The 14,240-nt window shown below is 51.0% G+C and overlaps 1 protein-coding gene and 2 non-coding genes across 3 annotated transcripts; 2 read left to right on the top strand and 1 right to left on the bottom strand.

The window, feature by feature from the left end:
• Positions 1–811: 811 nt before the first annotated feature.
• TRNAV-GAC (transfer RNA valine (anticodon GAC)) lies at positions 812–880 on the top strand. Its single transcript has one exon. It is a non-coding gene; the product is annotated as a tRNA-Val (tRNA).
• Positions 881–1,982: 1,102 nt separating this feature from the next.
• Positions 1,983–9,902, bottom strand: NUDT22 (nudix hydrolase 22). The gene is made up of 5 exons (XM_056853606.1): positions 9,435–9,902; positions 7,764–7,874; positions 7,265–7,362; positions 4,580–4,673; positions 1,983–2,087 (listed from the first exon to the last, which is right to left on the bottom strand). Exons 1-5 carry the CDS (start codon positions 9,900–9,902, stop codon positions 1,983–1,985), a joined length of 876 nt encoding a protein of 291 aa, XP_056709584.1.
• On the top strand, positions 8,550–8,622 carry TRNAD-GUC (transfer RNA aspartic acid (anticodon GUC)). Its single transcript has one exon. It is a non-coding gene; the product is annotated as a tRNA-Asp (tRNA).
• Positions 9,903–14,240: the final 4,338 nt, after the last annotated feature.

The raw sequence follows: 14,240 nt of genomic DNA, 5'->3' as shown, positions 1-14,240 counted from the left end.
ACCAGGCGGATCGAAGCCAGGTTGCTTGCGTAAAGGGGAAGGGGGTGGGTGGGAGAGAAATGTGGCTCGTAAACCTGACGTGGTTGAGCAAATGCTGCAGCTTAGCCCCTCGGGTCCCGGCTCAGACGCTAATCTGCTCAGGAGGGGGTGACAGGCTCCTCGGATTGTGGGGACCCAGATCCCGGCTCATTACCCACCTCCGAGCTGCCAATAATCCAGATAATGGAGGCTCAAGGAGAGGGATCAGCACTTTCCTCGTAATGCATCCCTCTCTCACGCCACCTCTGCCCACCCCTTGTTCGGCCAGCTCTGAGAAATCCTCCCCTGCTGCGGGGCAAATTCTCTGGCTAATATCCAGAGCTCCTCGGGTGCAAACATGGGCAAGATATGGAGGATTTACCTGGAGCCACCCATTTGTTTCTTGGAGGAGAAGTCCCTCTTCTCCTTTGGTACGTGTGGGTGCTGCTCTTTGCATACAGGTGATGTAAACAAGGGGGAAAGGTATAAGAATTTCCTAGAAGTAAGCCAGTGCAGGTCTTAGCCGAGGCTGTGCGTACACAACAGTTGCACACAAGCATAGAAAAAGCCTGGGATGCAGAACTCACGTTCCTGTGAATCTAATTTTTAATTTAAAAATATAAAAGAGGTTTCTAGTCCTTATGATTGTGAATACATATTTAAAGGCGTGCGTATAATGCCACTCTTAATCGTGGAAGCTTCTAAAGGGGCTAAGACTAACAATCGTCAAGAACCGGGTTGCAAAGTTTCTGTGCCCTCCCTATAACTAACAAGAGTATGTGTGTGGGGAGGGGCGGTGGCTCAGTGGTAGAGCATCTGCTTGACATGCAGAAGGTCCCAGGTTCAATCCCTGGCATCTCCAGTTAAAGAGACTAGGCAAGTAGGTGATGTGAAAGACCCCTGCCTGAGACCCTGGAGAGCTGCTGCCAATTTGAGTAGACAATATTAACTTCGATGGACCAAGGGTCTGATTCAGTATAAGGCAGCTTCGTGTGTTCACTGTAACTCATGGTGACCCTATACATTGTATGTGTGTGTAAAGTGCCGTCAAGTCGCAGCCGACTTATGGCGACCCCTTTTTGGGGGTTTTCATGGAAAGAGACCAACAGAGGTGGTTTGCCAGTGCCTTCCTCTACACAGCAACCCTCGTATTACTTGGTGGTCTCCCATCCAAATACTAACCAGGGCTGACTCTGCTTAGCTTCTGAAATCTGACAAGATCAGGCTAGTCTGGGCCATCCAGGTCATGGTAACCCTATACCATAGTGACCTCCAAAATGTCCTATTGTTGACAACCTTGCTCAGGTCTTGCAAACGGAGGGCTGTGACTTCCTTGATGGAAGTCACAGCCCTCAATCCATCTCATTTTGGGTCTTCCACTTTTCCTGCTGCCTTCAATTTTTCCTAGGATTATTTTCCAGCGAGCATCGTCTTCTCAGAATGTGACCAAAGTACAATAGCCTCGGTGTAGTCATTTTAGCTCCTAGGGAGAGTACAGGCTTGATTTGATCTAGAAACCACTGATTTGTCTTTTCGTCAGTTCACGGTATAATGCAAAATAGGGGTTGCACTATTCAATATATATTTAAAAGCACAGACCTCAGGGGGAAAGTAGTCGGTACACCTGATCGGAAGGAATGGGAAAAGCACGAGAATCAAGACCGACACACACTCAAGAAAGTTGAGTCAAGCTAGCTCTAAGAAGTTTTTTCAAGCCTTTATTTTGAGAAGTGGGTGACAAATAGGCACGGTAGCAGCAGGTCAGGCAAGGCACAAGGAAGAGGTTAGCCAGCTCAGTTTCAGAGCAATGGGAGGGAAGCCCACTTATATATATACCCCTGGAGTAACATTCCAGCTGTGCCAACCAAAAGCTGGCAATTTTGTTCCAGAAAAAAAATGCAAAGAAGTCCTGAAGGGTCCCTGAGTCACTGGCTTCCTCCTACTGTTTCTCATTGGTGGATGCGTCACGGGCACTGGCCCATCACTCCTGCGTAGAGTTTTATGGCCCCTTTGCCTGAAGGGCACAGTTCTTTCCATAGGTCCCCCCTCTGCTCCATCGTCAGGACGTTCTGTATAAAGAAGAAGAGTTGGTTTTTATATGCCGACTTTCTCGATCACTTAAGAATCAAACCTTCCCTTCCCCTCCCCACAACAGACACCCTGTGAGGTAGGTGGGGCTGAGAGTGTGACTAGCCCAAGGTCACTCAGCTGGCTTCGTGTGTAGGAGTGGGGAAACAAATCCAGTTCACCTGATTAGCGTCCGCCGCTCATGTGGAGGAGTGGGGAATCAAACTCGGTTCTCCAGATCAGAGTCCACCACTGCTCTTAACCACTACACCAGGCTGTCTCTCAAAGAGAGGAACATAAGGTCCATAAGAAAGGCATGCTGGATCAGACCAAGGCCCATCAAGTCCAGCAGTCTGTTCACACAGGAAGTAAGTCACATGTAGGAGGCAGACATTTAAGGGATGCCCCAAGGCCTGGTCACCAGGGATTTCACGTGGTCAGGGGCCACAAAAAGAAAGCCACCTAGAGCTTGTTTGGTGGTTCTAGCAGGGGAGGGCAGCTATTGTACACCCTTGACCGAAGAACGGTACACTCCTTGACCGAAGAACGGTACACTCCTATCTGGGATGGCCGTCCTCTTCCACTGAGCGCGCAGCTTCGGGCGGGATGTGCATGGAGCGGCGAGGGAGGCAGGGGGCACCCGCATAGGCAGCCAGATTAGCGGACCGCAGCCAGACTGCCCTCACATCCAGATAACATACCAAAAATATATAATGAACTATTTAAGTGTAAGGTGACAGCGGCAAGGGTGGAGAATGCAAGAAAGTGGAAAGCAGAAGATTATCTGGATGTAGCTAAATGGCAAATAAAGTTGCAGAATATGCAATGATGGCTAAACTAACACCTTTAGTGCACGACAGATGAGGCCCTGAGTTTTATGATCAATGGAAAACATTATTTGATTATATAGCTGTTAATAAAAATAATAGAACATAAAAATTTAAGTTTAAAAATTCTGTTGTAAAATATGAAATCGTAATAATCCAAAGAATGTACAATTGAATTGAAACTATAGAGTAAGTTCCAGCATAATGTCAGAAACTGATGTGTGTGTCTGTTATGTTTTGTCTATACGTTTGAAAAATATATTTTTTAAAGCCACCTAAAGTATGATGTTAGGGGGTTAACGGCCACCTCTCTTTTGTCACACTTCATAGATACCCAGCCGGATGCTCCCTTTCTTTTAAAGTGCTATTATAGAATGGGTACTTTTGCTTTTATTTTCATCTGGATCACATGGAACACCTTATAAAAACTTCCAAGCAGTGCCCTTCAACACACTAATGTGATTCAGTAAACTCTAACACACTCTAGCCATTTATGCAGGGTCGATTCTGCTCCTCGCTCAATGCTGATTTTTTAAATCCGACCTTTAAAATGACTATTCACGGTCCCGATGCAAGAGGAGAAAGTCAACCAAATTCCACATACACACACTCGCCTGCTCCTTCGTTATTAGCAATAGTCTTTTGCATAGCTAAGCCGCGGATGGGATTCTGCATGCTTCCTTCAGTGAATGCTTTGATGCAGGGGCTGAGCAAATACAAAGGGTCGCGTTAAAGGGGCTCTCAAGAAATGCGAAGCAGGTATGCGCCAGCTTCACAGGGAAGTCTGCAATGACGGTTCAGCATGTCTTTTGACTAAATTCACATATGCTATGTCATTATGGCCCTGACCTGGATGGCCCAGGCTAGCCTGATCTTGTCAGATCTCAGAAGCTAAGCAGGGTCGGCCCTGGTTAGTATTTGGATGGGAGACCACCAAGGAATACCAGGGTTGCTGTGCAGAGGAAGGCACTGGCAAACCACCTCTGTTAGTCTCTTGCCATGAAAACCCCCAAAAAGGGGTCGCCATAAGTCGGCTGCGACTTGAAGGCACTTTACACACACATATCATTATGGTTGCCAACCTCCAGGTAGTAGCTGTAAAAGTAGCGCTATTACAACCCTGGCAACCCTAATTTAAAACGACACTTTAAATAGTGTAGAAACTTCATACTTGGCGCATACTTACAAGTGATAGGCAGCAATACAGTAGTTTAGGCTAGGGTTCTCGGTAGGGTTGCCAGGTCCCTCGTCGCCACTGGTGGGAGGTTCTTGGGGAGGAGCCTGAGGAGGGCGGGGTTTGAGGAGGGGAGGGACTTCAATGCCATAGAGTCCAATTGCTAAAGCGGCCATTTTCTCCAGGGGAACTGGTCTCTATCGGCTGGAGATCAGTTGTAATAGCAGGAGATCTCCAGCCACCACCTGGAGGTTGGCAACCCTATTCTAAAACCACTTTGGCACCACCAACAGTGCTAGCCAGAACATGATACTGCAGCTTCTCATACAGCAGTGGTCAGGTGACACAAGCAGGCCATAGGGTTTCACTTGAGCCTATAAAGCCTCCAGTTCTGCCAGGCCTGGCTCTTCTGTGCGAGTCACTTATTCTTGAGTGAAGGCCTAAGTACACCCAGACTGGCCAATTCTGCTTTTGCTTCCCGACTGCCACTTACCTCTCTCGTGACAAATATGGTGCTTGTAGACTCTTGGGCTTCAGGGCCCCCGATGGCATAGTTATGCTGCACTTCCTCAGAAGTCAGGCTACACCTAAAAAGCAGAAATAACGACCCTGTTACTGGAAGTGAAGGAAATCTGTGGGCTGAGAGCGAGAACCGGTTTCTGTGGCCATTTGGATCTGCAGGAAGAAATCTCATTGGGGACTGAATAGGTGCTAGCCAGAATCAACCACTTCAGCCAATTCAGGAGCCAGATGAAGAACATGCAAAAGGATTATGGGAAGACAGACCATGGAGACAACTGTGGTGAAGACCGTGCTTAGTGGAGACCAGTACCAGCATGGTGTGGTGATGAAGAGTGGTGGAGTCTAATCTGGAGAACCGGGTTCGATTCCCCACTCCTCCATGTGAGCGGCAGACTCTAATCTGGTGAACCGGGTTGGTTTCCCCACTCCTACACATGAAGCCAGGTGACCGACCTTGGGCTAGTCACAGTTCTCTCTGAACTCTCTCAGCCCCACCCAGTGGCGTAGCGTGGGGGGTGCAGGGGGGGCCGGCCGCACCGGGCGCAACATCTGGGGGGGCGCACTCGCACTCGCAGCTCTCTGCCCCTGCCTGGCTCACTCACTCACTCTCTCTCACTGCAGTGAGGGCTGTGCGAATCCGATCCGAGCCGCCGGGTCGCCGCCCACTGTGGAGGGGGAGGTGCGTGCCAGGCGTGCGGTGCGGTGCGGAGAGAGCGAGGGAGGGACTATCTGGGGGAGGGACAGTGAAGCAGCCGCCCAGCGCAGCGCTGAGCGCGGGAGAGAACCAGCATGCAATTGGCTGAGCTGCCGAGCAGGAGGCGGGAGGACTCGAGGAGACGTGGGGAACTGAGTAGAAGCCGCCGCTGCAGGTAAGTTTGGTTGGTTCAACAGTGACTAACAGTAATAATGAAGATCTAGGGAGAGCGTCCCAGTCTTCGCTTGCTCCTGACCGGTTTTTTGCTTTGCAAGACAGAATCTTCTCTTTGGCCCACTGGCTCCATCTTGTGGAGGGTCGCGGGCTGCACTGTGGGAAATGGGCCCATGCCCGTCCCCCTGATCCCACCTGGGTTTTTACTTTTCGGAGCAGAGTGGTCCGTCCCTTTGGCCTGGCTTTCCCCTCTCTCAGCCTCGAGGCCACATTTGCTTGAAGCTGGTAATGCCCTTCGGTCTCTCCCTTGCATGTAGACGGAGACGGGCAAATCTCTGTACGGTGTCCTGTGCTCTTGCAGTGGGGAAAGTGGAAGAGGAATTCCTGCTGGACAGCGTCCCATAAGGGGAGAGACCTGGCTGTCTCCCTCCCAGCCACCCTTAAAAGCTCCCAGAATGATTGCCCTCCTCAACTCCCCTTTTGGTACATTTCCGCCTCTGGCTGCGTATTTTCCCATGGTATAGCCTAGCCAGGATTTTCAGAATCTCAGTTTTAGGATCGGGGCCCTTGAGGAGGTGTAGACCCCTCTGCTAATCCTCCGCCTCAGACCCTTGCCAACACCAACCGGCCTTCCGCCTGCTTGGGTGGGTGAGTGATCGGAGGTAGCCAGTGGCCCCAGCTGCCTGGCTGCTAAGCTAGAAGGGGGAAAATCACATTGGAGGGGTCCCCGAAGCTGCAAGCTGGCTCCAGTGGCGCGCTGTTGCATTCAGGACCTTTGAATGGGAATGGTGGGGGAGAGGAATGCTGCCTGTGGCTGCCTCCTTCCCCCAGCGTGGTGTAGTGGCTGAGAACAGTGGACTCTAAATCTGGAGAAACGGGTTTGATCCCCTGCTCCTCCACATGAGCGGTGGACCCTACTCTGGTGAACTGGGTTGGTTTCCCCACTCCTCCACATGAAGCATTTTACTTTAATTACATCAGTATTTTCATAACAAACAATACATGTGCTTAGGGGGTAAGGGTTTCTTTAACTAATCTAGTGGAAGAGACTCGAGTGCTAAAATCCACGGGTTAGGGGGCGCAAATTACTTGCCTTGCCCCGGGTGCTGACAACCCACGCTACGCCACTGGCCCCACCTACCTCACAAGGTGTCTGTTGTGGGCAGAGGAAGGGAAGCCATTGTAAGCTGGTTTGATTCTCCTTAAAAGGTAGAAGAAAATTGGCATATAGAAACCAACTCCTCTTCTTCTTCTTCTGCATAGGTTGGCCAATCTCCAGCCGACAGAGATCAGTTCACTTGGAGAAAACAGCTGCTTTGGAATATGGATTCTATGGCATTATATTCCGCTGTAGTCCCTCCCCTCACTAAACCCCGCCTTCCTCAGGCTCCGCCCCCAAAATCTCCAGATATTTCCCAACCCAGACCAGGCAACCCTAGGTGGGGAACTGGTAGGGTTGCCAGCTCCAGGTTGGGCAACTCCTAGAGAATTGGGGATGGAGCCATGGGAGGACAGGGACCTCAGTGGGGTACAATGCCACAGAGTCCACCCTCCAAAGCAGCCATTTTCTCAGGGGGAAATGATCTCTGTCACCTGGAGATCAGGTGTAATTCCGAGGGAACCCCAGGTCCCACCTGGAGGCTGGCATTCCTAATAATCCTTACGCCTTTTACAGTACCCAGTTTCCCAGAAGAGGCATTCTCTTCTCTAAAAGGTTGACCAATTTTTCTTTTAAAAAACCCACCACCACCCTGCTGCTCAATTAACTGGGGGCCCTTTCCACGTTACCTGACGTAGAATTCAGCACTGGCACGGCCTCCGCTTGTCTCATTCCGAGCGATCCCAAGCAACACTGGGCAGCTCAGGGTGGGCGGAGGAAGGTTAACCTAGAAGAAAAAGAAGAAGAGTTGTTTTTTATATGCCGACTTTCTCTATCACATAAGGCAGAATCAAACTGGCTTACAATCACCTTCCCCTCCCCTCCCGACAACAGACACCCTGGGAGGTAGGTGGGGCTGAGAGAGCTCTAAGAGAGCTGTGACTAGCCCAAGGTCACCCAGCTGGCTTCATGTGTAGGAGTGGGGAAACAAATCCAGTTCACCAGATTAGCCTCCGCCGCTCATGTGGAGGAGCGGGGAATCAAACCCGGTTCTCCAGATCAGAGTCCACTGCTCCAAACCACCACTCCTAACCACTACACCATGCTAGAAAGGAAATGCTGGGCCACAGAGGAGCTGGGGAGGGAAGCCTAGAAATGGGCCCGACCCTGTCCTCCGGGCCTCCTCACCTCGTCCTGAATCTCTCGTAGCACGGAGGAAAACAACTCTTTCACCACTAGCTCTCCGGGGAGGTCCTGATGGCGGATGGGTCCCTCTGAGGCAGTATCTCCTGTCACAACCTGAAAAGCAGTGATGTGGAGACTCAATTCCATTTTCTACAGCCCAAATTTGTGTCCCCCTCCCCCCATCAATAAATAGTTAAGTTGTGGAACTCCCTGCCCCAGGATGTGGTGATGGCTGGCAACTTGGAAGGCTTTATGAGGGGAGTGGACATGTTCATGGAGGAGAAGGCTATCCATGGCTACTAGTAAAAATGGATACTAGTCATGACGCATACCTATTCTCTCCAGGATCAGAGGAGCAGGCCCATTATATTAGGTGCTGTGGAACATAAGCAGGATAATGCTGCTGCAGTCGCCTTGTTTGTGGGCTTCCTAGAGGCACCTGGTTGGCCACTGTGTGAACAGACTGCTGGACTTGATGGACCTTGGTCTGATCCAGCAGGGCTTTTCTTATGTTCTTATAGCCTCCCTTCTCTTCTCCCCCTCTTTCGTTTTATTTATGTAGGCCCTCTGCGTAAAATCTTTGATGGGCTTCTCACCTTTACAGCTTAATTTTATTGCAGTAGTAGGTATAAATTGGACGGCCACTTTAATCTGTATTATATGGGTAAATTGTTTTAAATTATGTTTTGATGTATTGTATTCATATATTGTTGGAAGCTGCCCTGAGCACATCTTGGGATGGGAAAGGGCTGGGAATAAACTGAATAAAATTAAATTAAAAAATGAGGAGGGGACTGTGGCTCAGTGGAAGAGCATCTGCTTGTCATGCAGAAGGTCCCAGGTTCAATCCCTGACATCTCCAGTTAAGGATTAAAAGGTAAAGGTCCCCTGTGCAAGCACCAGGTCATTCCTGACCCATGGGATGACGTCACATCCCGACGTTTCCAAGGCAGACTTTGTTTACAGGGTGGTTTGCCAGTGCCTTTCCCAGTCATCTTCCCTTTACCCCCAGCATTTTACCAACCTCGGAAGGATGGCAGGCTGAGTCAACCTTGAGCCGGCTACCTGAAACCAACTTCCGTTGGGATCGAACTCAGGTCGTGAGCAGAGCTTGGACTGCAGTACTGCAGCTTACCCCTCTGTGCCACGGGGCTCTTAGTTAAGGATTAGCCAGCAGATGATGTGACGGACCTCTGCGTGAGACCCTGGAGAGCTGCTGCCAGTCTGAATAGACAATACTGAGGTTTGAAGGACCAAGGGTCTGATTCAGTATAAGGCAGCTTCAGGTGTGTTCATGAAAAGAAGAGTTGGTTTTTATACGCTGACTTTCTCTACCATTTAAGGAAGAATCAAACTGGCTTACAATCACCTTCCCCCTCCCAACAGACACCCTGTGAGGTAGGTGGGGCTGAGAGAGCTCTAAGAGAGCTGTGACTAGCCCAAGGTCACCCAGCTGGCTTCAAGGAGTGGGGAATCAAACCTGGCTCTCCAGATTAGCGTCCACCGCTCCAAACCACCGCTCTTAACCATTACACCACACAGGCAGGAAGGGTATTTGTTGTTTTTTGCCATGGGTTCCACAATATCTGAAATTCACTTTCCCGCATTGCTACGAACACTGACATGCTTTGCCTCATTCTCTCCCCACCCCCCGCCGCACTGGACAATACCAACCGTTGGTTCAGGATGCCCCCCGGGAATGTCCACCTTCCCAGGTGCCTCTCCTACACACAGACTGCGCCGCAAGAAGACGAACTTATCGTCCGCCGTGTGCAGCATGGCACCCACCCCCAGGGGGTCGGCGAGGTAGGCCTGGCTGTTGCCGAAATCCTCGTGCCCGTGCTGACGCAGCGTTTCGACTCTGCTGGCCAGGTTGGTGCCCACAAAGTCCTTGTAGCAGGTGATGCCGAGGCGGAAGACTAAGACGCCTCCCTCCTGCTTGACCGAGTGGAGGCGGAATTTGGCCCCGTCGAAGAGCCACAGTTCCCGCTGGCGTCGCGCTGCCCAAGCGGTCTCGATCTGGACCCGGTCGCCAGGTAGCGGGTGTCGGTCGTACAGAGGGGAAAGTTCCACTCTGACGTGACTCTCGGAAATGCCCAATGGGGAGGTACATTGGAACATGAGCGAGATCTCCGGATCCATCTTCTAGCTGCCTGTCCATCTAAGAGCACCGTCCTCTCGGTGTCTGAAAGAAAAACGACAACAGCCCTTGCCAGTTATTGTGCCACAGGAATTCAAGGCCAATTTCCCAGCAGTCAAGGGTCTTGGCTTAGCGATAGAGTGCTTGTCTTGTATTCTGAAGTTCCCTCCCCCTCCTATTAACAGATCTCCAGGAGCAGACGTCAGGGAAGATCCTTTTCCGGGACCCTGGAGAGCAACTGCCAGTTACAGCAGACAATTCTAAATTAGATGGACCACCAGTGGTCTCACTTGGCATAATTATAAGTTCTTATAGGCCATTTATGCAGGGTCAATTTTGAAGCTCGTTCAAAGCTCTTTTTTTTAATGAGACCTTTAAAATGCCTATTGGAGATAGGAGAAACCCCACCCACCCCCCAGCTCCTTCCTTCCTCTGCTCCTTCCTTCCATTAGCAACCGCCGCTAACGCACGGCTGTTATTTTGCATGCTTCCTTGAGGGGATTCTTCGAGGCAGGGGCGGAGCAAACACAAAGGTCGCGTTAAAGGGGCCCTTAAGACATGCGAAGCAGGTATGCGCTTGCTTCGCAGTCACTTCCTGAATGATGGTTCAGCTTGAAAAACTAAAAAAAAAATATGCAGGGCACTTCAGCCTGGAATGAGCTGCTAATTACCAAGCATAAATGGCCTAAAAAGAAAGACTGGGTTGCTAGCCCTGGTTTCCCTCCTGTGCTGTTAGCAGCTGCCTGACTTATAGAAATCAGTACGAATTAAAGGCACAGGTGTAAAGTTGCCATCTTGTTTTATTGGCCTAGCTCTTCTACCTTGAAAACGGAATGACCAAACAATTATGCAGGCAAAGGTCCTCTTGATGGGGAAATCAATGACAGCAAAGGCTTTACTAGCTGAATTTCTACCTGACCAGGCTTCTGTTTAAAGACACCGGGTGGTCAAGCCAGTGACGACTGTACTCCTTTCTCCAAGGCAGAAATTCAAGAACTACCTTTTTTCTTGTCACTGCATACCCAAGCTGGGAAAATAAATGCCTGCTGAATTTCCGCCTGAAAGACAAAGATGTTAAAGGCACGGGAGCCCTGCCAAGGGGGGAGAGGAAGCCGCCAGCCACTGGAAATAAGAGCTGCGGGGAAAGGAATTCTCAAATCCTGACCACATGACAGCCCCAAAGAGACTGGCTGCGTCAGACACCAGATCCATCTAACCCAGCATCTTGTTTCCAACTGAGGCTGGTCAGGACTCCGGCAAACAGAACATGAAAGCAACAACGCTCCTAGAGTTGCCAGGTCCCTCTTCACCACCAGTGGGAGGTTTTTGGGGCAGAGCCTGGGGAGGGGAGGGACTTCAATGTCATAGAGTCCAATTGCCAAAGAGGCCATTTTCTCCAGGTGAATTGATCACTATTGGCTGGAGATAAGAGTTGCCAAACCTACAGGTACTAGCTGGAGATCTGCTATTACAACTGATCTCCAGCTGGCTGAGATCAGTTCACCCGGAGAAAATGGCCGCTTTGGCAATTGGACTCTATGGAACTGAAGTCCCTCCCCAAAACCCACCTTCCCCAGGCTCCACCCCAAAAATCTCTGGTGGCGCAGAGGCCCCTGGCAACTCTAGCTGGAGATCTCCAGCTAGTACCCGGAGGTTGGCAACCTTAACACTCCCCGGTTTGTCTCCAAGGCACACTGCCTCTTAATATGGAGGCTCCACTTAACTCCAGTGGCTAATAGCTACTGATTTTTTTTTTTAAGTTAACATGGGCCATTGGTGCACGGGAGGTTTCCCCTTGGGTTTGCCACTCAATAGAGACACATTTTCCCCCTCCGAATTCTCAAAACTCAAAAATAAGCCTCCATGCAGAGTTCTGAGCATTTGGGTGGAGAAAATGTGCACCCAGAGAGCGGCAGATCCAAGGGGAAACCTTCCGTGCATAAACGGCCATCGGTCGGGGTTATCTTGGCAACCGAAGCCTTTTGCAGGCGCCCCTGGTCCCGGACAGGAGAAAAGGCGAAGCTGCTGCCACCGCCGGAACAGGGGGCCGGAGGGCGTGTGCCCGGCCGCCGGCCTTCTTCCCGAGCCGCGCCTCCCGCCGTCAAACCAGCAGGCCGTGCTAATTAACACGCGGCTACCGCGCATTCCCAGCAGGCCGGCGCCCCGCGACCGCGCGGCAGGCGTTTTTTGCACCGTCAGAGGCGGCGAGCAGCGGGAGGCTGCGCTGACGGGGCACTTTCGCCGCGCGCGTCCATGGGCGCGTGGCGGGTTATGCAGATGACATGCAAATCGCGCCTCCGAGCGGGGGGACCCCAGCGGCGGCCCCGGGCTGGAGGGGCAGCGCCGCGGCGAACAGGGCTGCGGGGGTCTGCAAAGGGCCGGGCCTCGGGAGCTCCGCCTGGGCCGCCGCCGCCGGCCCGCTTACCTCCAGCTGCCGCCTCCCGGAAGGAAGTCGCCGGCTTGCTCCGGAGCGGCTCGCTCTGATTGCTCCAGCCTCCCGCCCTGCAAAAGGCATTTTCCCCTTGCAGCGCGCTTGCAGCGCCAGTGTCAGTGGGCTAGCTCGCCTTCCCCGGAGGCTAGATGGCCGTCTGTCAGCCATGCTGATTCGATGACCTTAGGCAGATGATGAGAGGGAGGGCACCTGGGCCATCTTCTGGGCATGGAGTAGGGGTCACTGGGGGTGTGGGGAGGAGGTGGTGGTGAATTTCCTGCACTGTACAGGGGGTTGTAGAAAAGGGCAAGAGTCCAGTAGCACCTTGAAGACTAACAGATCTGAAGAAGTGAGCTGTGGCTCATGAAAGCTCATACCCTACCAGAAAATATTCCTGTTAGTCTTTAAGGTGCTACTGGACTCTTGCCCTTTTCTACTACTGCAGACAGACTAACACGGCTACCCACTGTGAATTATGTACAGGGGTTGGACTAGATGACCCTGGAGGTCCCTTCCAACTGATCTGGAACAAGCCAGAGACTGGCTTTAAATATTAGTTGAAACGGCATGGTTTGCACCCCACTGAGGTCCCTCCCCAAACCCCGACCCCAGTTTCCATTACCCCAAATCTCCAGGTATTTCTCAGCTCAGAGCTGGCAACCCTACGTGGGGTACGGTTGCCAACTGACCACAAAAATGCCAACCTGGCCTGTTCCTGTGCCGCTGAATCGTTTTTATGGCACGGAGATAAAACTGGTTATCAGTTTATTTATATTATTTACATTATGCCAGTCTGGCTTGCTGCTGTCCTTTTAACTTAGGTTTGCCTGGAGGAGAGTTTCCAGCCTCCAGGTGGAGTCTCCAGAGTTACTACAGAGATCAGCTCCTCTGGAGAAAACAACAGCTTTGAAGGGTGGCATTATACCCTGCTGAGGTCCCTCCCCCCCAGACTCCACCCCCAAATCTCCAGGAATTTTCCAGCCCTGAGTTGGTAACCATATCAGGTTGTTGCCAGTTGTTGGGGAACTCAGCCCAGCCCGTTTCTGTGCCTTTAACAGCAGTTTCATCAGAAGAAACCTGCGAGTGAAGCTTTTCAGGGCATGGAAATTAAAAAACAAACAAACGTGACCACCCGTTAATTTCTACAGAACAGGCTGCTGTTAAAGGCATAGGCGCAAGGAGCAGTTTAAAAGTTGGCAATGTTTTGCACAATTGAGAGCACCCAGAGACTTTGTGGGATGGCCAGATACCCTCTCCCCCCCCCCCAGGGCAAGAAGGTACACAGATAGGAGAATTTAGCTTGGTGCAGATTTGCCACCTTTTGCTTACTGCCTGTGCTTCTGCGCTTTCAGTCAACAACCGATACACAGATACTACACAAGTGAAAAAAAAAACCCATTTTATCTCAACATTAAGCAAAGCTTCACGTGCTGAACATCTATATATCTGTTGCTGTTAAGGACAGAAAAGCTGTGCCATTAATAAAGATGGAGACCTTGGGTCACACGGCCTAGTGCAGTCCTAGTTACTTGAACCCCCCCCCAACAGGAATATGTGAGGGGGGAAATATCAGAGCTAGATTGTATGATCACAGGCGTAACGCGGCCGACCGTCCTCAATCCATATTTTCAGAGCTAACAGCTTTCCGATATTAAATCTGATTCCGTTCTTGACCTTATAATGGATGTTACACGCTCAGAAGGATGTAAAAATGAGAACTCTTGGGCTCGGCGTTACAAGATTATAACTCCTCAATTTAATTACAAGGCAAAGACTTTCCCATTTGGTCTTAGTACAACGTGGAATGCAATCTTCGCAGTTTAATATAAATATCTTTTGGCAGCGAAGGAGGGAAAGAGAGTTATCCGGGCTGTGTGACCGTGGTCTTGGTATTTTCTTTCCTGACGTT

The sequence above is a fragment of the Euleptes europaea genome, chromosome 7 (assembly GCF_029931775.1).
Source record: "Euleptes europaea isolate rEulEur1 chromosome 7, rEulEur1.hap1, whole genome shotgun sequence".
NCBI lineage: Eukaryota > Metazoa > Chordata > Lepidosauria > Squamata > Sphaerodactylidae > Euleptes > Euleptes europaea.
The sequence above is the reverse complement of the archived record's forward strand: the minus strand, read 5'-3'. Positions and strand labels throughout refer to the sequence as shown.